The 22,475-nt window shown below is 36.4% G+C and overlaps 1 protein-coding gene across 10 annotated transcripts in view; it reads left to right on the forward strand.

Annotated features, from left to right (window-relative positions):
• pleca (plectin a) overlaps window positions 1-22,475 on the forward strand; it is an 828,744-nt gene that overhangs the window by 647,936 nt on the left and 158,333 nt on the right. The window contains exon 1 of one of the 10 annotated variants that reach the window (XM_051935604.1): window positions 10,002-10,522. The exons of the other annotated variants lie outside the window; for them this stretch is intronic. Within the exon in view, the coding sequence (XP_051791564.1) occupies window positions 10,366-10,522 (157 nt within the window). The 5' untranslated portion in view covers window positions 10,002-10,365. Of the gene's footprint in view, window positions 1-10,001; window positions 10,523-22,475 lie in introns of those variants that run through there. 10 annotated transcript variants of the gene reach the window in all.

Consider the following 22,475-nt stretch of genomic DNA (forward strand, 5'->3'; position numbering starts at 1 on the left):
AGGGTCACGGGGGTCTGCTGGAGCCAATCCCAGCCAACACAGGGCGCAAGGCAGGAAACAAACTCCGGGCAGGGCGCCAGCCCACCGCAGGGTACACACACACACACACCAAGCACACACTAGAGCCAATTTAGAATCGCCAATGCACCTAACCTGCATGTCTTTGGACTGTGGGAGGAAACTGAAGTACCCAGAGGAAACCCACACAGACACGGGGAAGAACATGCAAACTCCATGCAGGGAGGACCCGGAAAGTGAACCCGGGTCTCCTAACTGCAAGGCAGCAGTGCTACCACTGCACCACCGTGCCGCCACAAAAAAATCATAATGGGAAATTTTGCTTTATTTATCTGCCTTAAATATCATATTCACTTCTAAATATTGTTTTGATGAAGATTCTTCACAGACCATGTGCATTGCAATGCTTATTCATTCATCGCAGCTCATTTCACAGGCACAGATCCATTCTCCTGGGTTTGAATCTCATGTTGGTGTCCATGTGGATTTTGCATGGTCTTCATCCAGCATCCCCTAAGAGGTGTCTCATTTGGGTGGGTGGGTGTGACGGTGGTGTACAATGGACTGAATCCCTGTCCTGGGGCCTGTTCTGGCTCTCATCAATGCTGAATTGGCATAAGCAGGCTTGAGAATGTTGGGGTGTGTTTTAATCAGTATGTTACAAAAATTGTATATAGTGCTCTATATTTATAAAAAAAAAAAATAACACAGATATAAATGTAATATATAATGTTTATATATAACAGTTGCAAATATTTATGGCAGGATGTAGTGAAAATGCAATATCAGGCTTTATAGCAGAAACGATGTGGTATATCTGTTCCAGGCTAACTACTGTATTAATCGGTACAAACGTACAGTAGACTTCCATCCATCTATCCGCACTTTACGTCCTTTAGTCCAATACATAGTGTTTGGAAATGAAGCCTATTCTGACAGCATCAGGTACGAGATTAAGTACCAGATAGAGAGCACACTCACGCACACACTAACACTCACTCACCTCACCGTGTTCATTTTGAACAGACGCTTAACCTGACACGCATGTTTCTGTTTGACAGGAGGAAATTAAGGGACCTGTAGATAATTTGTGCCAACAAAGAAAGAACATGTAACTCAGGTTGTCGGATCTATGAAGCATCTGTGCTAAACCACTGTGTCATCCAGTACAATTCCTAAAAATATATTAAGCATAGCTTTCACATTCTCATTCAGAATTTCATTAATTTTTTTTTTTATAATGTTTATATTCCTGTTTGGTTTCATGTTGATTCAGACCAGAGATATCAACTTCTGTACCTTGCAAACTGGCACAGCACATGGAGCTTGTAAAAGATGAGCATTCAGGGTAAAATTTAATCATGAAACAATCGCTTAACTTTTGAGTTGGTCTCAATTGTTGCAATAACTAACTCTGCACATTATCAGCAAGTTAATATACTTGGCACCCTTTTAGTCTGGTCTAAAAGTTACATTTCCACATACTGTGTATACTAAATGCAGACTTTCATATGAGGTGCAGTTTTAAGAATCATAAAAGTGTGACAAAGGAAAGAACAAAACAGACCTTTATTTTCTGTGATCAGTAAAGCTTCAGAATTCCTTACACAACATAGTATTGTAACAGCTTAACCCTATGAATTTTAAGCCATGCTGCTTCCTTTTGGAATAATTTCTATTACATGGTTTAACAAACTTACATTTGGCTGGGCGACACTGGACGGAAATCAAGAACTTTGCCATTATGCTCTTACCTGTCTTTATGATTGGGAGCCACCCTTGTTTTGCCAGTTGAACAGCCTAAAAGTACATGTGTCCTTTGTGACAGAGACAGAAGGCATGGCTTTCAGTCAGACCTTGAAAAGCAGCTGCAAGATAAATCAGTGCTGTGAAAACACCAACTCTTGCACTGAAACATCCCTTGACTAGTCAATACTTCTGCCATTTTTCCATTGCTTTAGGTTTAATGTCTGCCATTGAACTGATGCTGTTTCAGTTGGTAGAGTGAGCCTCACATTTTTGGGCTCTAGGTTCAGCTGTGGATGACATGAATTAACTTCAGGGATTCCCATTACCACTCACCCAGAATCAATTTGTGCAAGAATGTATTTGAGTGACGTTCCATTCGGGCCTGGCTGCAGACTTGTCCCCACTAGTGTAAGGGTATTGTCTGACCCCCACAAACCTTCACTGCATAAGCTAGTAAAAATGATTTGATATAGTACTAGTGACACTTGGGACAACAGTAGAGCTTAATTACGCAACCTCTGTAACACATTGTGAGTAAGAAAAAAACGTTATTGTTTTTACAGTCTCACTATAGCCTTATCTTGAATAAGTTAGTTAGTAAATGAATAGAAAACATTGTAAATCTTAGCTATAAAACTTAAAAGTTTTCAGAGTTTTAAGATACTCATATTACATCAACATTACTTACTGTAGATTGCAGCTGCATAGTAGAGTCAGAGAAAGGAAAGTAGGAAGTGTGCAAATAAAAATAAAAAAATCACATTCCTAACTTTATATCTTTGTATTTCTGAGTTATTTCAGAGAAAAAACTTATGAATTAAATTTAACTCTAAAAGCATTCATATCCAGACTGAAAATCTGTACTTCACAAATAATACAAGTTGCTCCTTTTTCAATAAGTATTTCTTGTGCATTGTTATTAAAAAAAAGCAAATTTTGCGGGGTCTTTTTCTTAATCATGTTGGCACTAGAATATGGTTTTTACTCAGATAAATTTCCACCCAACTTCATGCTGCATTAGTAATAAAATTAACTACAACACGTGCTACATTAGTCAGGCAACTTCTTAAACATTTCAGCTTAGGGGGCCCAAGTTTGCCAGCTATTGGCAGTTTCGGTACTGTAATGGATACCTTATGTAGACGTGTGGGTTTTTGCTTCCCTGGTGAAAGGCGTATTTCCTGGAAACCGGCAAAAACACAAATCTGTCTCCTTGACATCAGTTACTCTGTACCTCATTTCTATGGTAACAGTGTGGTTGTCTGACAACTCACATCTGTGCCTATGGAAACATAACTACGCAGAATAGTATATCTAAAAATGAGAAAAGCCCCTTGCTATATTGGTGCAGGAAGTGTAGAAAGCAATGTGTGCCAGTTTCTAAGGTATGGCATATAATTAGGTTAGAAAAATGTGGTTTTAACATCCTGCCTTTCAAACTAATCTTGATTTATTTACTTGCAAGCACTATGCAGCAAGTTGTGAAGGATCTGAGATTTCGTGAAGACTAGCAACATAAAATATACTGTAAACTGCAGGTATTTTAGAATATTTTAAGAGTTGTTTTTTTTTCTGTCAAAATGTACAAAATAAAAATATGTTATTTATTCAAATATGCACAAGAAGTATTTTTATATACTGTATAGTACAAAGAGAAGATGTCCATCAGTTAAAGATTTAATACCAGCAGTCAGCCTCAAGTTTCTTTAAAAATATGTCATTTTCTAGCCCTCTTAATCCAGACCAGGGTCGCAGAGGGTCTTTCAGCCTATCCCATTGGGCGCAAGGCAGCAATAATCCCCGGACAGAGTGCCAGTCCATCGCAGGGCAAACACACACTTGGGCCAATTTGGCGTCACCAGTTCACCTAACCTGCATGTCTTTGGACAGTGGGAGGAAGCTCACACATACTGTACATGGGGATAATGCGCAAGCTCCATGCACGGAGGATCCGGGATGTGGTTCCCTGGTTCTCCTTACTGCGAGGCAGCAGCGCTACCACTGTGCCACCCTCTTTGAACATCTAATGTAAAAATTGTAACTTTCATTCTTCAAGAAATATGTGCCTGTTGTTAAACTGGGTATTTTTACCAATGAAATATCTTGTTTATTTTCCTTTAAAGGAATGATAAGAGTTAGCATTCAGATGTTACATGTAGTTTTGTACAATATAGTAAATTCATCTATCATAGTTTCTTACTTATCTAATTCAGTTCAGAAAAGTGAAGTTAGCCTCAGCCTAGCCCTGCAATAATGAGGACAAGCATTAGGCCAGAAGCTCAAGGTTTGCATTTGCATTCAAACATACAGAATAGAAAAGTTAGATTTTATTTGAAATACTACAGAAATCATAACTGGATTAAGCTTAATTGATAATAAATAGGTAGACCGATAAGTAGTAATTCGATTTGCTGAAGTTGACCGTACCAGGTTTCATCTGGAAAATATCACTTAAAATATTGATTTATTTTGTTTTCTTAAACTACCCATACAGATTAAAATAATGTCATGTCACTTTCTAACTTGCCGGGGAAGGGGGAGTTGGATCTCTGCTAGCATACGACACAAGGGAGGAATGAACTCTGGACACGGTGCCAGTCCATCACAGGGCAAACACACACAAACCCACAAACCAAACACAAAACTCACACAGGCTACTTCAGCATTGCTAGTCTACCAAACCTGCAAGTCTCAGGACACTGGGAGGGAACCCATGCAGACACGGGGAGAAGATGCAGACTCCATGCAACGAGGATCCAAGATATGAACCCTGGCCTCCATACTGCAAGGCACAAGCACTATCACTGTGCCACCCTTTAAAATATTAATTTTTTATTTTAATGTTTTAAGAATTAAGATTGCTCAGTTTTCTGTCTAAATGTATCAGAGTTGCTAATTAGTGTCTTTTAGAGTGCTCATCCCGGTTGCACTCATTAAAAAAGCAATGCTGATTATAAATGCATCATTTTAACAAACATAATATATTCAAGTTGAATGCGAAGTCCAGTTGCTTCCATAGCCTAGACTGGAATAATCAGACTTTTTTGCTCTTAAAACTTAGACATTAAATCAGGGAGTTAGCTTAATGAAGGCAGTTAACAAATGATCTTGGCAACCACATGGTCATAAATTTTTACTTAGCAATTGTTATCCAAGCAGCACAAATTTAAAATCACATTGTTGGCAATTACTTTAGTGGAATTAGTGTTCTCTCTCAACAAAACATCTAATGTTGTATACCCCCAAAGAGAATTTATCTCTACCTTGCATCTGCTTCAGACAAGCAATTGGAGGATTTCCTTTTGTTTTGGATGTGACTAATCAGAAATTCTGCTTTGCAAATGGTTATACACATGAGATACAGTAAAACATGAAAAAAGTGCCATCACACTGCCAGGCTTGGCTTTTTCCTGTAAACCATCAGCAACACCCATCACTAAAGCTTTAAACGAATCAACCAAACCCATAAACTGGATGCTGCAATGACGTGAAAATTCTGCCTCCAACTAAATGTCTTCTAAATGAAGCTATAAAAATAAAATATTGACTAACATCTGGATACTACAAACCATAGATTGAGAATGTGAGCTATGAAGGTAATTGGTGGTTTTGGAAAATGAATCTATGAGCAGATATGTCTGTCCTGCCTGGAGCTAAAAGTGACAAAACCATGTAAAACACTACTGGAATGTAGAGATAAATCCTTCAGCGCGGCTTTGTTACTTATTAACCCATCTCTGGGTCTTGATTTTTGGTCAAACAACAACACTTTAAATACTTTATTTACAAATACACTGTGTGCATACTGTATATGTCTGTAAAAGTTATGGAATATTTAAGCTTTAGTTACCTTTTTCTGTAGCAGGAATTTATGCAAAGACTGACTTCAGACTTTTTGTAAATCAACCATTAACTTAGTAGTCCTGTGGCCTGGTACAGAATAGGCTAAGCATTTACACTTGAATGAATGCATTTATAACTAAAATACATGGGATTACTTTCTTCTTTATAATATGGAAATGAAAGTCTTTTGATGCGCTCAATTCAGTGATTAATGATTTTTATGTTTACACAGCTCTGGATTTTATTTACAGTCTGGTTTGGACTAAACAAATAAATTATAAACTTTGTGTGGATATCTTCAAATATCCACCCTTCCGTTTATGTATCTGAGAAAAAACAAATAGTTTAGAATCATTTTCTCTGTTTTATCAAGGCTTGCTGTCGTCTACTTTAATTTATTAACCTAAGTTCAAAGTGCAGCCCTGCTTAAGCATTACTTATATGTATCTCAGTCTTTTCACTTCCAAAAAAGTTTTTCTAAAGCAGTGTTTTTTGCAACTAAATTTGTATTTATCCATTTTTTTATTAGCAGGGAGAAAGTCACAATGAATACAATAAAAAGCATAACATCATATGGCATATTACAACCTTATTAATCCAATTCAAGGTTGCAGGGTGCTGGAGCTTACCCTGACAACTTTGGGTGCAAGGCAGGATTCAACATTGGATGTGGTCTCAGTCCATCCACATACACAAATACACAATTAGGGCCTTTGTTTGAGCCTCTTAAATATTTTAACACTTGTGTTTTTAGAATGTAGGAACAAAACCAGGACACCTGCAGAAAGCCCCACACAAACATAAGAAGAAAATGCAGAATCCTCAAGACAGTTACTGAGTGTAGGATTTGAACCCGGACACTGGATCTGTGAAGTAGCAGTGCTAACAACCGGGTGGTCCATTCACACAAAATCATTATGTTATAGCCTGCTTTTAAATGAATGAGTTTTTATGGTTCCATAAATGTCAGCTATTTCATATCTATCCCGCTAGGATTTTAAAAGGAGTTACCTTGTGTTGTACTGTTAAGGATTTGACCCTGTATAGGGAAGAGTGTCTATTTAAAAGTTGCTGGTGTAAAGCATAGCACATTAAAGGAACTCTAATTGACTTGTGATTCAGTTGTAAAGCATCATATGGCAGAATTAAATTTTACTTGATTTCTATTTCTGCTTTCTCCTTTATTAACATATAAATTAAGAAAGTCAAGGATAATACCTTGAATTATGGCTGCAATTAATTTTAATAATTTAATAAATAAAATTAAAAGTGGGTTAACTTCATATCCCATGAGATGTTTATTACTTAAGTTTTTTTTTCTGTCAGTATACACAACGGTATTCTTGTAGATATCTTAACTGGGCCTACTTTGCCAATTCTTTATTGGAAATGTAGCATAGGAGAAAACTGGTGTTCTTGCTAAAAAGTAAGAAAATGCCTTATTAGCAAAACTTGAATTCAGATCACTATAGAATTAAAAAATGCCCAATCATGGAACAATTATTTTACTGGAAAATACATACCAAGAAACAGGCACATCATCAATTTTGTCAATTACCTTAAATCAGTATAGGGCTTCAGGTCACCACAGCCCGCCAGACTCAGATGTCAATGAAAGACGGAAACCAGTCCTAGACAGGAAGTCGGGTCATTGCAGGGTATAATAACATACAAGTTTAGTGTTGTCAGCCAGCCTAACAACACGAGTTTAAACTGTAAGTGGAGACTACAGGGAAGGCCTTCAAGGAAACACCATGACACCATGTAAGCTCAATACAGAAGGAACAGGAATGAAAACTGAGTCTAGGAGGTGGTGGCTTACAACCACTATGTCTCCCAAAATGTCTCATACTATTTACAAACATATGCTGAAATACTTAAATCTTTGTAATGGTGGTTTATGAGTAACAGTGGGTGTGTGCATGAAATATACCCATGTGACAAATTAATATTCTGTTGAAGATAGTATTTCTGCCTTGGGTCTGATGATGCCAAAATAGACTTTAGCCTCCTACAACTTTATATTAGAATAAGAGAGTTCAGAAGAAAAAGGATGGACAGATTTACATATTGCAAGTTCTGTATCACTCAAGTAACCACTAGAAACTGGTAAAACTCCACTGTATCTGTAGATAGATAGATAGATAGATAGATAGATAGATAGATAGATAGATAGATAGATAGATAGATAGATAGATAGATAGATAGATAGATAGATAGATACTTTATTAATCCCAATGGGTAGGTCATAATATTTTAACATGTTTTGATAGAGGATATCAACCATGGTCAGTATATGGGTTAATGGATGTATTAGTAGTTCTTCTTATTAACAGTAAGATCAGATGTGAGGTTAGAAACCACCGTCATGTATTATAGCCATGAAATATCTCAAAATTGTGGTATTAATGTATCATCAGTAAGCAGGTTCAACTATTTTTTAATTGACCACAAAAAAATAAATTTTTACTGTTGATGTTAATGTCATGAATGCAAAGTAAAAGCAAGACAATATGGGCAAACAGCAAACATTAGTACAGCCACACAGGTCAAGTATTCTGAGTTCTAGCTGTGGGGAGTTTGAATAGTGTCCCACTGTTTACATTTTTTTTGTTATCTGTGCAATCGGTTTTTCTACCCACATAAGAAAAACCTGCAGATTGGATTAAGTAGCAGTTCTGAAAATGGCCAGTGTGAACTACTCTGTGCTTTGCAAAGCACGGGCCTCCTTTACAAACCTGAATTGATTAAGGTGGCTTACAAGATTTGAGGAATACAGCCAGTTCCATTTGTTTTTTTACAGTTAGAGCAAAGGCCAGTGAAGTGACTTGCTAATGGTCACACAGAATCAGTAACTGGATTTGAACCAACAACCTCTGGGTTTGAAGTTCAAAACCATAACTATGACCCCACACTGCCTGAATTCACTGCTTCGGTCTTTCCACTAAGCTTCCTGTTGCTGCAAGGATCCAGTTGAAATACAAATTGTCATATTATGACAAACAACTCTTGTCTTGACCTACAGTTCTCTGAGTGGATCTGCTCATCTCCAACCTTTAGTCGCTCCATACGCTCCTTCAAAAGTCTGCATTCTGCCTCTACCTGTCTGCTGATTGTCCCTTCTTTTGCCAGATGTGCCAAGACTGGATAATGCTTCTTCATTCTTGCTCCAAAACTGTTTCCCTTTGTCTTTTCAAATTGCACTCAATTTACTCCGGTTTAGGTGACTTTTGAAAATACATTAAATATTTTGGATCTGCTTAGTTTCTCTTCTTAAGAATAGTTGCAATTATACTTACAAAGAGTTTAGGATGCTGATGTTTGTCTCAATCTAGTGCAGGGTTGTTCAACCAAGGTTGCAATTTTTCATTCCAACCATTTTCTTAGTGACCAGTTTTTACTGCTAATTAACTTTTTACCGTAATTTTGACTGACTTGCTTTTTAAAACTCATACCGCTTAGTTGTTCCTTTTTCTGTACCAACAAAAATGACATACATATTGAGCCAATACATAACCAGCTAACCTGTGTCCATCATAGAATATTTAAAAATAAGGACAGATGATAGCCTTAGTAATATTGATCAACTCAGGTCATTAAAATGACTGTGCTCGTAATAAAAAATATATATATATCATTTTTGGAAATGTTTAGTGTGGCAGAATAAGGCAGAAACAAGCCATTGAATTAAATAACTGGTTTAATTAACAAGAATAGTCTTCTCATTAAAAAACTGGAGTGAAATCGATCAGCTCCGACTTTGCTGGTCATCAGTTGGCTCACATCACATCTCATTTTCTGTAAGGCTGCCATTTAAGGAAAAAGACGCAATTCTGAGAAATTAGTTTTTAAAAAAACAAAAAACAAGACAGTTAAAATAAAGGGAAAGAAAGTGGCAGGAATGAAAACCTGCAGTCGTTGTGGCCTTCCATGACTAAAGTTGGACACCACTGGTCTAGATGCACGTACAATTACGTAGAAGGAACTCTTTTTTTCGGCTTTTTGTCTTTGATGCCTGCACATTCTATTCATTCTTCAATTTATTAAAACTTGCTTTGTAAGAAGCCTTGAATAAGGGTGTCTGCTAAATGAATAATACAAGCTTCACGTGTATTAATGCACACAAGAAAATCGGTTGTGTTAAATAAACTGCTACTTCCACAAATACTCAAGTGCTCATTTTAACACTGACAAAGTGATTGTTTACAGAATGCTCACGGCTCCTTAAGGAAAATATATATATATTGGCCGTTACCATATAACGGAATGTCAGTTGTCTAGTGGGCGAGACGTTTAATACGGCAACAATAGAAATATCCGAAAGGATTTCTTGTGGATTTTCTCGGCTTTTCTCTTAGCAGTTGTAACTTTTCCCGAAAGATAAACTGCTCTACCTATTGCACTAACTTACCGTACCGCGCTGAAATAAGAGCCATGAAAGTGAAGCTCAAAAAAGTTTCCAAAACAGTCCAATGCTAAAGCCGCCTGTGCCGCGCGCACAGAATTGCGAAAGCTGTCCCCCGAATGGCAGTCGACAAGACACACTGAGGGAGGAGGGACGACCCGCGTGCGAGAGAACAGGGAGGTGTGTCTGTCTTAATGCCTCCAACAGATGGGCAGGGCCTCGGAGCGAAACGAAAATTACCGCAACTGGATATGCCGCGAAGCGCGGCCCATTCTCTACACTCGCGGCAAGGCTAGCTGATCGAGAGCAGAAAGAAAGGCGGCCAACTTAAAAAAAAGAAAAACTCAAGCATGGAGGACGCCCGCAGCCTTGTCTCATCTCCACAAACTTCATCTTCCTGGTACTGCGCTATCAGACGGGAGATGCTCTGCGAGAGAGCCGACTACCTACACGAACTTCCAGAGCGCCAGCGCACGGGTTACCTCTATAACAAGATGTGTTGTGCAGGTAGGTTCTCGGAGGGGGCGGGGTTCACGCCTGCTCGGAGGCGGGGTTTAACTGTCTCATGCCCGCTTTGGAGTTGACAACTATCCAGCGTGCTGAACCGTCAAAGGCGTCAGAGCCTGAGTGGGGCGGATTTGTACAAAGCGGCTCAAAAGTTTGTTTTTAAAATTTCATACGCCGTCTAATATAGTATATGGTTTAGTGTATTTGTTCTTGGAAGACTAAATGCGCTCGTTTCTACCGTGTGAATAATGTGGCCTGGTGTGTGTTGAAGGGTTAAATGTGTTGGGTTATCCGAAAGAAAAAAACATTTTATGGCCGTAAAGAACGCATGTGCACTTTATTGATTGTTAACAAATGTGCGTTCTCCTAGCGGAAGGCCTGTGCTGAGTTAGTCCCTTGGAATTTCTACTGAAGTCACATTAAAGCACACTGTGATGGTGCATGCGGTGAATGGCGCTATATGCAGATCAAAACGGAAAATAAACGGCGCATACTTTGCAACCACACCGGTGGTCGGGAAAAACAAAATGAAGCATAATACAAAGGTAACGCTCCATTTGTTTAGAAACTTCAAAAGAACGAAAGGCCAGGCTTGTGTCATGGGAAGATGATGATTAAGTCATTGTGTGTTTATTTTATTTTTTTTACTTTGAAATGAATTTTTAATCCAGGAAAAAAAACATCTGAAGTAATTATGAATTATACATTAACGAAAACAACGCAAAATAAATAAATTTTCCAGGGATGTCAGACTCGAGAGAGTGAAAAGATACAGGTGCTAATAATTGTCCCAGCCACCTTTTTATTATTGGTGTTAACGGAGTCCGTTATGTATATTTATATAGCTAAGAAATACACTATGTAACAAATATGTAGTGGATAGGTAAGGCACTATATGATACTTTCACATAGATATGCAAGACGTGTTATAATGCTGTCAAATAAATAGGTTTATAGATAATAGGTATATTGGAAAAGCACTATATACCATAGATAAATAGACGGATATATCAGTCAGATGGCACTTAATTTGTCATCGGGGAAATTTGGAGTTTTACAGAAGCATAATAAATACATATTATTTATTTATTATTATTACAAACAACAACGTCTCTCCCAAGTGCACACTAGAATAACAAAAAAAACCTTTTGTCTTGGCTAAACATACAAATAGTAGTCACAGGTAGGCTTTGTAAATGCATATTGTGTAGGTATGGCTTGTTTCAGTTCTGTAATATCTTGGATAATGTAGGTGAACTTCACAAAGATGTTTATTAATGTCTTAGCTTTCATTGTCTATACATTACATTTTCATTTTATTTTAAATTAGATGTTGAGATTTAGAATGCGTATTAGCGCATGTTTTTAATGAGTTGCTTAGTTTGATTAAGATGCACATAACAGCCAACAGTATATTTAACATTCGTATCTGTGTGTGTTCATAGTCAAGAATATCCATCCATCCATATTCCAAACCTGCTTATCCAGAGCAGGGTTTCTGGAGCCTGTTCCAGCAAGCATCAAGCACAAGGTAGGAAGAATCCCTGGACATGTCCACTAGCCCGTTACAAAGTGAACACACACACACACACACATACATATATATCAGGGCCAATTTAGCATTGCCAATTCACATAACCTGCATGTAATTGGACTGTGGGAGGAAACTGGAGCACCCGGAGTGGACCCACATGGGCACCCAGCAAACTCCATGCAGTAAGCAGTGGCCTTCTCATTTGTGTTTTCCATAAGGGGCTGCATTATCAGTTTCATAAATAAAACATTTGGAATGCATTTCTAAAGTATTCAGAGAGAGTAGTCCAGACCAGCCCACACAACATTTTGTTGCTTTCCTTAGAAAAGCAAAATATCCAGGACACCTGTGAGTTCAGAAAGAGATTGAGCAGAAATCCTGTAATTAACTGACACATTACATTCCCCAGAAAGTTGTCATGTATGCCATATATAAGAAATTCATAGAAATGTGAAGGTAATATAATATTGTTTCACAGCTTGTGCATGCTTATTTCATCATCTTGGTGCACAAGTGTAAAATATACCAATGTCCGATCCAGTTTCATTTCTTTCTTGTGCCTGAGGCTGTTTAGCTACATGTCTAGCTCACTGCAACCCTATACTGGACGAGACATATCAAAAATGTAGCCATAAGTGCTCAGGCATTGAGAAAGAAAGGGAGGCACAACTGACGCAATTGTCAGGGCTGTCTGATATTTTGGTTTGCTTAGATGTTTCGTTAGGAAAAGAATGTGAAAACCATTCATACATTCTGCAAAAAGAGACCACAGATAAAAGAATTGAACAGCTATGGTATCAGGTTCCTACAGAACTTTACAGAGACCAATGGTGTCATATATATTAGAAGTGTGTTTCAGGAATTATTTTTGAACTTCATCAAATAACCAATTTTACAAATAAAATATGTGTTGTTCCATGTATTAGTGGGGTGAACTAATAAATAAAACTGTCCAAGAACATAGCAATATTGAACAAATAAACATTTAATGACAGCAATAATGAATCCACAATGCAAATATCATAAAAATATCAGCTTTAAATTTAATAATAAAATTTAAAGTGTATTAAAATGTTACTTTTAGCATTAGTTATCATAGGAACTATATGTTCATGTCATTACCATGAGTATTATAAAAATACATATTCATATATGTATATTATATATACATACCTGCATATATTCTTTACATATTATCTATAAATTGAATCTTGTTATCCAGTGCATGAATGACTTTGTTAGTTTGTTTTTTTTACAGTAAGACTTTGTCAAGAGTTTTTCTGTGCTATTTTTATAAATTATAATTGTAATAATGCACTTTCCTACAGATACATTCTACAGCAGTTGGCAGGTTTTAAAGCTAAGCCCTTCAGTTACAGTTGGTATATTTTTGCAGCTGTCACTTAACACAATCGACTAAACTACCATAACAAATCCAAAACTGGTTTTGCCCAAAGCAGGTTTTCAGCTTCTCTTTCCTGTTGCATCTGTGACAGGTTGCTATGTCACCATTGTACAGGTGTGCTGGCTTTGCATATTAATAATTTACCAAGCAAAGCAGAATGTTCGTGTCTCCAGGAGCTTACAGTAATGCTGTTAATGAGAATAATGGGTGAGATTGTTTTATCAGCACAGAAGACAAATGTCACAGTCCTCTGAAAGAGAGCCAGATCATATCTATAAGCTGTTAAATTTTTATTCTGGCTTAATAAATGTGTGATTATGGGTAACGTGTTGAATACCATTAACTGTTATATTTGAATCAGTTTTTAATGCAACATTTATGTGATTCCTTAGAAAGTTTGGAGAATCTCTGCTTTGTCAAATCTGTATTTTTGCACTCATAATACCCGAGATAAAATTTTTAAGCATGCACAGTGATGAAACAGACTTATAGACATTATAGACCAAGCACTTGTGGGAGGAACGATTAATGAGTTTACATATCTGGTGAAAATAATTTCATGTTTTTTAGTTTATAATTTTCTTGTGTCTTAATTTGTTTATTCCCTTTTTATATATTTTTTTGTACTGTTGTTGGTATCAGAAAATGGTTCTCTTGCAAATGAGACCAAATAAAGAATAAATATAATGCATTATAGTTTTAGTAATGTTTTGTTTAATAGTCCATTCCTTGGGCTGTTAATTTGTAATGTACAGGCTTTTATTGTGAGCTTTAAAGAAAGCTTCAACCCCTTCATGTGCCAAGTGGTAGGTGGTGACGCCAGCTTATCGTGGGCAGATCCTAAAAACATGGTTTATTCGATTTCCTCTGCACTCTGTCACGCTTCCGCTGTATTACTGCTAGCGGCCATTGTATAATGCCTTCCCTTCAATGCTATTTTTCTGTTTTATTAATTCTGTATATGTTGACTTAGTAAGAAAACTTTATTAATAATGCATATATGGTTTATAGAATTGTAGAATAATACATATTAAAAATTTAAAAAAATATCAAAATAATAAACACGCAAAAGTATATTTGTATATTGAAAAAAACTGTTTCTTTTCATCAAATATTATAAATTGCCAATAATACTGATTGGTTAACATCAGGGCATAGAGATGTTTGAAACAATGACCAGGAGATGGCGCAAGTGTGTTAAATCTAAAGTATTCAAGTGAAAAGGATTATCAGTAATTTGTCCTGACAGTTTATACAAAATACAGGTTTAAGGTATGAAACTGCACTTCCTTTATGTGGTTTCTCCAATACTACTGCTTTCAGAGCAGTTAAAGGGCTGTACTTAAAAGTAGTGGGTACAAATTAATTACTCTTTCAAGCTGATTTTTTTATTTGAACACTTAAAGGCTTTTAAAACGTTTCTGCCAAAAGCCAACATTTAAACAACAGCTGAGAAATAAAACCTAAACATTAAAAACAATTAAATGCTTTTGTGAATGAATATATTGAATTATGTCTGTATAGAAATTACCCTATAAACCTATGAAACAATTAGAACTGTCCCAAAAAAAGTGCACAAAGAGTACTATAGAAATTAAAGGCGTCTTTTTCCGCAGTTGAAGACAGGTTAAGTTTTTATTATCTATATTTTGTAAATAAGTGATTTAAAAAGTGCCAACTTTTAAATAAATATATATGATAACATTTCTAACATTTATAGAATACACCTTGGCTGTTTTTGTAAATCAGTTGTGATATCCAATTTTAGAGAAATCAAATTTTAATTCAGTGTAGAACATGCCTATTGTAAGTTTCAGAAGGTTGCCTTAATAAAAATTTCAAATGGCATTTTAATAGGATAATTAAAAGGATAATTGTACTTAGATATTTGTTTGTCAATGCATTAAAATAGCTAAATATTGTATAATTCAAAATAATATATTCATTTATACTCTATAAATATAGAGAAAAGCCAAGCAAAATGACACCTTTTATTGGCTAACTAGAAAGATTACAATATTCAATAAAAGGTGTCATTTTGCTTGGCTTTTCTCTACATTCATAATGGCTAACACGGTACAGCACCCTAGTACTACTCTATAAATAGATAGATAGATAGATGGCACTTTATTTGTCCTTGGGAGGCAATTTAACTTTTTACCGACTCAATAAATAATTTCAGACAGAAATGCACAAATACAAACAGACATCCGCAGAACTGTGATCTTCTTATAGTCTTTCAGATTCTTAGCAGATCTGATATTGCTAGTTTAAAAATTAAATTAAGGTAAGGTATGCTAAGCAATACCAAGCTTGATTTGGAGTGGAAGTTGAGATTGCACACAAAATAAATATATAGAGAGCTATTATCCTAATGAAAAGAAAGTCATTGTGAAGTTGTCCATGGCCAGCTGGTTGTTCAGGTACACCACTGGCACAGTGCAGTATAGTAAAGTGTGGACTTATGTCCATGATTCTGATGTAACCATGCTAGGGTGTGATGCATGTTAGGTCATTGGTCTCCTTTTTCCTCTGAAGTCTCATTCTACGGTCAGATATGGTAACTTTCTCAAAATTATTATGCATATGTGCTCTAAGGATACTTGTCTTAAAGCCCTAAAACAATTATAATTTTATTTCTGTACACACAGCCAGGGGCAAATGATTAACAAATGGTAGCTTGAAGATACCAGCTTTACTTAAAGATAGGAAACTTTGTCTTGCACAGTTGTAACCTCCTTCTTTTAGGGTGTGTCAGCATCCTCATTTCAACAAGAGTAAGTCAATGTTTCAGCTCCTCAGTTAACACAGAAGAGCTGAATAGTTATACAACTTAGGCATAGTGCAAGAGAAAGTTCCTTATTTTTCAGCAGAAAGGAGTGAACTTTCCTTCGATGATCTAATCCCTCCTTTATAGTAACCCTAGATCACATGACTGGTAGGGAAGAATCAATGCTTGGCAGCAACCTTACTGAACTGAGCAAAGTCACGATAACCTCTGTTTCTCCTCTAGGGCATGTCTTTTTTTGAAGACACACCTGCTCATCTATAGCCCTGTGCTTCTCACTTGTATCTTATGAGGGGCTGAGACAAACTCTGTGTGTGTGTGTGTGTGTGTGTGTAAGTGTGGTATGATGGTTGCTTGCATTCTACAGGTATTGGGGTTTATTGGTTACGGATGTTGGCACTCTTGAGAATGATCAGAAGCCAAATCATAACAGTGGCTTTCTCCTTTTAAATATTCCTATGATTTCCATAAGGGGGGAATTATCAACATCCAAAAGCCAAACACATGATACAGTTCTTGAACAACCAAGAAGGATCAAATATGTCACTCCATAACAAGAACTTCATTGTCTGGTGCACATGTCATAAATAACCATACCTTGAGCCAAATGGAGATCTTTTATCTTGTATGATAAAACATATGTGCTGCTGCATTGCATCCACTAACATGTATCTTTCATAACTTGCATGGCCCAGTGTGAGTGTGGATGTGTGCATGCAAATGAGCCTTCCATTTTACCAACATCACGTCTAGGGCTGTTTCCGGCCTTGTGTCAAGAACCTCCCTTCATTTTTCTTTATGACCCCTATACTTTCCTAAGTGGAGGTATTTTGGACTTGCTATAACCAAACAGAGCACTGGTGTGACCGACAACACTTGTCAGAATATTCCAAAGTTACACTATCTATATTCTCTGTCCTTTTTCTGTGGAGAATAGTAACTTAGAAATAGATCTTGCATGGAACTGAACCAAGATCTTCTGAGCCCCATGTTATTTTTTTTCCTCATACTATTACAGAAAATTTGGCTGTGCATCTTTATGTTCCTGTATATCCTAAGTAAGAACCAAGACAAATACATATATATAGTATATATTTAATATGTGTGTGTTTCAATGTACAGTACTTAAGTCCTTCTAAAATCTGTTACCCCTTTAGTAGAATGCAGTACCGGGGTTTTCGTGTCCATGCCTTTCCTTCATGTCAGGATGGCTTAGAGTGTTTGGCTAAGTTATTATTTAATATCTTCAGCAGGTTCTGAAGCTTTCACTTTATGCATATCATTTGAAATATTATAATGTTTTGTTACTGCATTAAACAATATCGATAATGCAGTTGTAAAATCAAGATACATGCCAGAATAAAAGTAACTCATACCATATTTGTCCATTTCTGGCAGTTTAGGTTACTGTTTCCTTCACATTAGGTAATAGTAATAATATGTATTGAATGTATGCCTTATATGAGTAATCCAAGCTTTGAAATTAGTGTGATGTCTGTGGTGAAGTATTTGATTATTGTTGGGAGATTTAGACAAGTATTGCATGATTATTCACTACGTGTTAATCTGGATATCTGAATTTTGCAAAAACTTCCATTTTATATTCATTCCATTCACTTTGAGTAGACAACCAGAGCATGTTTTCACTTGTGCTGTGATGACTAGAAACCACAGTGAGAGTGAAGAGCGAAGGAACAGAAGAGAGGCTCTTTCCCTATACTGATGGGTTTGAACAGGCACACCCATGAAAAGAATGCTAATAGATCCATATCCTCCTTTCTCCTAAGGCTATAAAAATATTATTTGGAATTGCCATACAGGTACACAGACACCTTTTAGCAAAAAGAAAAAAATGCCCTCAACAGGTTGGCAGTTGCCCTTTTAAATAGACAGCCACACAAGAATGTAGGAAATGTGCTCTAGTGTACTATAAAGCTTCTGGGAGAAAATATTTTTTCATATTCTCATCCTTCACGGTTAAAACAAAGTCCAACTTTTGATTTTAACCTTAGAAATACACATTTTTCCCAGTGTATACTTACCGGCAAAGTATATAGTAACATAAGATGAAATTACCTTTATACTAAAATATCTGTGTAAGAAAACTAACTTTAAAATGTCCACTGTAAATATTAAGTGGCACAGTGATAGATTGGTAAACACTCCTGCCATAGAGCTTCAGGAGATTGGGTTTCAAATCCCAGACTGCTCATTCTGTATTTGAACTTGGTAAATTCTCCCGGCATCTGTGAGTTTTTCTCCAAATACTACAGTTTTACTCCCATATCTCAATTAATAATATGTAACTTAGGATGATTGATGCTATTTTATAAGCTGTGTATGAGGTTCTGAAGGACTGGCGCCCAGTCTTGAGATTGGTTTCCCCTTGCTGCTAAGCCAGCCGTTGGACCAGTACACCTGGCCTGTACTTTACATTGCAGAAAATCAACAAAAGTGTACATTTAGCATAAGAGCAAGATACCATAGTTGATGGATGAACAAACCAGAGACAGAAATAGATAATGAAAGAAAATAAATTACATGGGGAGATTGGGAGAAGCAAGAGTGTATCTTAAATGAGTATTAGGTGTCTTACTGCATAAAGAGCGAAAGTAAGCGTCTTGCCTCTTTTCTTTCAAAGGTGAGTCCGAGTCTCTATAAACAAAAACTGTTGGTGAGCTGCCGATTGATCATCTTCACCTGTCTGCACCAGAAACTTTATTACTTAGGGCATTAAAGTTCTTAGACAAATCTTAAGTTGATGACTTACAATATCAATGCTTTTTTAATGTGTAAGCGTGTGTTTACTTATATACAGACATAGTTATCTATATGTCTGTCTGTCTGTCTATCTATCTATATTACTTTACCATTACTTATTTTTTTGGCTGGTGCCTTTATCCAAGGCGACTTGCAACATTTGAGATACAACTTTATTGTTTTTCCAATTGGAGCACAGAGAGGTGGAGTAACTTGCTCACAGTGTCAATAGCAGGATTTGAATCCACAATCTCATGAGGTCCAAGCCTTAACCAGTACTCCACACTATCTAATATGCTGTTTGTATGTATGTGTGTGTGTTTATATATTTGTGTATATATTTTTTTTCACACATTCAGTCATACGTGTGTTTATATAGAGTAATACAATACAATTTACTTGACCGTAAAACAATTAAAGTATAGCTTCATTTCATTCTGTTTATCTGTATGCCTGAGTTACAGTACCACCTATTTGTCTCACAAGATCCTGACCATCACTGACAACTTGAAATGAAGCATTTGTGATGTCTGTCATTGCCTCATAATAAAGCTTTTGGACTGCCTTTCCACAGCTGTTTTTGAGCCAGATTACTAGGCTAAATCATAGACCAGTGTGCTCTGTTGAAGTACATTTTTTGGTCTTGTCCACACATTAGCACTCATTACAACCTACACATCATGGTATCAGTAACTAGTTGGTCTTTGGTATATGATAACAAATCGGTAAATTGAGTGTTAGTTTTGGTACTACAGAGGCTGATTTTTGAGAGTGAAAGCCACATTCTGTATTAGCAAGTACAGTAAATATAGCAGATAATCAGTTAATTATGTTTAAGTACATTTTGCTATTCCAAAACCTATTGTATAAATAGTATATAGTACAGCTTATCAAAGTCTATTATGATAACATTCTCTTGATTTTTGTAATCCTTCTTGGGCTAAATACTCTAGTTTCAGAATATTTGTGAACAAAAGGATTTTAGAGCTGGTAGAATTTGTTGTTGCTGTGTGCATTGTGTGAAGACATTTGAATACAAGTAGATTTTTATACTTGTCTAGTATCATTGTAGTTCAATTCATAGTGCTCGCCTTGGAAGCCTTATAGTATTACACATGTTATAAAGAGTTCAAGTGTGTACACAGTTCAAAAGAATTTCAGACAAATACTACAGTATTCATCTATCCATCAATTTTCAAAAATAATTTTCCTGTTCAAGGGTGTATTTCATTTTCTAAAATATGTTTTAGCATTCAAACAGATCCAATTTACTTACACCTTTTTTACATAAATGTGTAAAAAGTTTGGATGGTAAGGTGGTGCAGAATGTAGTCTCAGCTTCAGAAACTTTCTTGGATTCCTTGCTCAGTCACAGACTTTGTGGTATATGCATGTTCTCCCCATGTTTATGTGAAATTTACCTGGGGGATCCAGATTCCTCCCACACCCTGAAGGCCTTCATGCTAGATTTGCTGGCCCAGTATGAGAGAGTCAGAGTCTGTGCTTAACAAGTGAAGTAAAATGAATCCAAGAAAAGACTGGTTTGTTTTCTGAGCTCTCAGAGCTATGTCATCAGGAAAGATTTTTATGAATTTCAAAGAGAAGTGAAATCTTGACTTGACTAAATTCCAATGCTACAAGAATAAGTTTTTAACTAAGATATTGGTTGGAATGAAAACGTGTCATTTGTCTCTATCAAAGACTGCAAATTGAGAAAGTGAGGAAATTAATATATTTATATATGAATGAAAATCTCAGCTAAATAAATGCATTTAAATATTTGGTTCCCTTCCTTATTCAGTATATTTTTGTCCGTTCATTTTACAGTATATAAAATTAATTTTCAGTGAAAATTAAATTACCGCATTAGATTTATTATATGCTTTATCCATCTATTTTTCTGAAACTGAATAACCCCATACAGCTTTCCAAGAAGCTTAAGAGTAACCTGGCAGAGAAAACCTTATTCATGCTGTCGTCTTTTTAAGGTATCGAGGAGGTAATTGAATGAATACTGACAGCCTTTGAACAGCCTTGCATAGAAAAACATTGCAGGGAAATTCCAATGAAAAAGTGAATACTGTGCTGTTGCTGAAGAGCTGACGGGCACCCAATGGCGCATGCATGAGTGCAAAGAGGGAATGTCAAGAAACTTCTCGAGAGAGAGTGTTGCTTCAGTGGGCAAAGTGCACAAAAGTTTGTATTCCCACACTTATCCTACTGAATGCTTTTAAGGTTACTAAAATGTGTCTAGCCAAACCATTTTTGGCTATCTGTCCGAATGCAAACCACAATGGGCAGTTTCCTTAGAGGATCATTAGTGAACAATGAGAAATTTGTTTTCTGGATGAAACATACATGAATGAGTTGTTCCAAAATTTGTCTTTAAATAATTACAGATGTGTAATACAGGAAGTGTGGCCTAGTGCCTAGGGCATTGAATTGTAGCTCACAAAGCTACTGGTTTGATCCTCACTACTGACTCACTATAACCCAAAGACGGTCATTTAATCTGCTAGTGGTCCAATTCATATTTTAAATTCTGTACAAGGCCAACAAATTCAAAAATCTATTTTTTTCCTTGTGGCATGTTGGCCAGGGCATTGGACTTCAAACCAGTTGTCAGCTCAGTCTCCTCCTTACTGTTAGACTCTGAGCAAGTCATTTGACGTACTTCTGCTCCTGTTGTAAAAAAAATATGCACTTTAGGTTGCCTTTGTTAAAAGTGTATGCAGAAGTATTAGTCTGTCACCCATGGAGCTTTTTTTTTCACTGTGGTTCATCTTGCTTACTTTTTCATTGGTGTTATTAATGTGGAGAGAACCTAGCAAACAAGAGTCCAAAAAAAACCATTAAAAATGCACACTGGAAGGGAGAACTGTCTAAACCCTGGCTAGTAACAAAAGAAGTAGTGTAGCATCTTTATAAATACAAAAATTATTATCAACAAAAATGCTCTCTAACAAAAATAAGCTCTGCAGAGCACACAAGACAAAAGGAGTTGCCTGAAACAACAAAGGGAATCCAAGACAAACAAGTCACAAAATAAAGTCCAGTGGGAAAGTCAGAAAATAGAGCATGGGTTCAAAATCCTGTACAATAAATCAGATCAAAAGACACTCACAAACACCATGATTGCATTCAGTGAACTGCCAAGGGACTGTGGGTGTTATAGGGCTGAGGGCAGTCCCTTGATGTTGATGGGCAGGTGGTCCCACCTCTTGGGGATCCCCACCCACAAGACTCACATAACATAGCAGTAGATACATAAAAACTAAATAATCAACAAGATTTAATATAAACAAAAGAATCAAGAATTAATAAAAAACAGAAATAACGATGGCTTTTGAACTCCAGCCAGGGGAGGAATCCTGGCTGAAATATAACAATTGTTTTGCATAACTAATGCATTTTTCAGCAGTAACACCATCATTGTTTCTTCAAGATAATTAATTCATGAAAAAAC

Source organism: Erpetoichthys calabaricus, chromosome 13, assembly GCF_900747795.2.
Source record: "Erpetoichthys calabaricus chromosome 13, fErpCal1.3, whole genome shotgun sequence".
NCBI classification, from domain to species: Eukaryota; Metazoa; Chordata; class Cladistia; order Polypteriformes; family Polypteridae; genus Erpetoichthys; species Erpetoichthys calabaricus.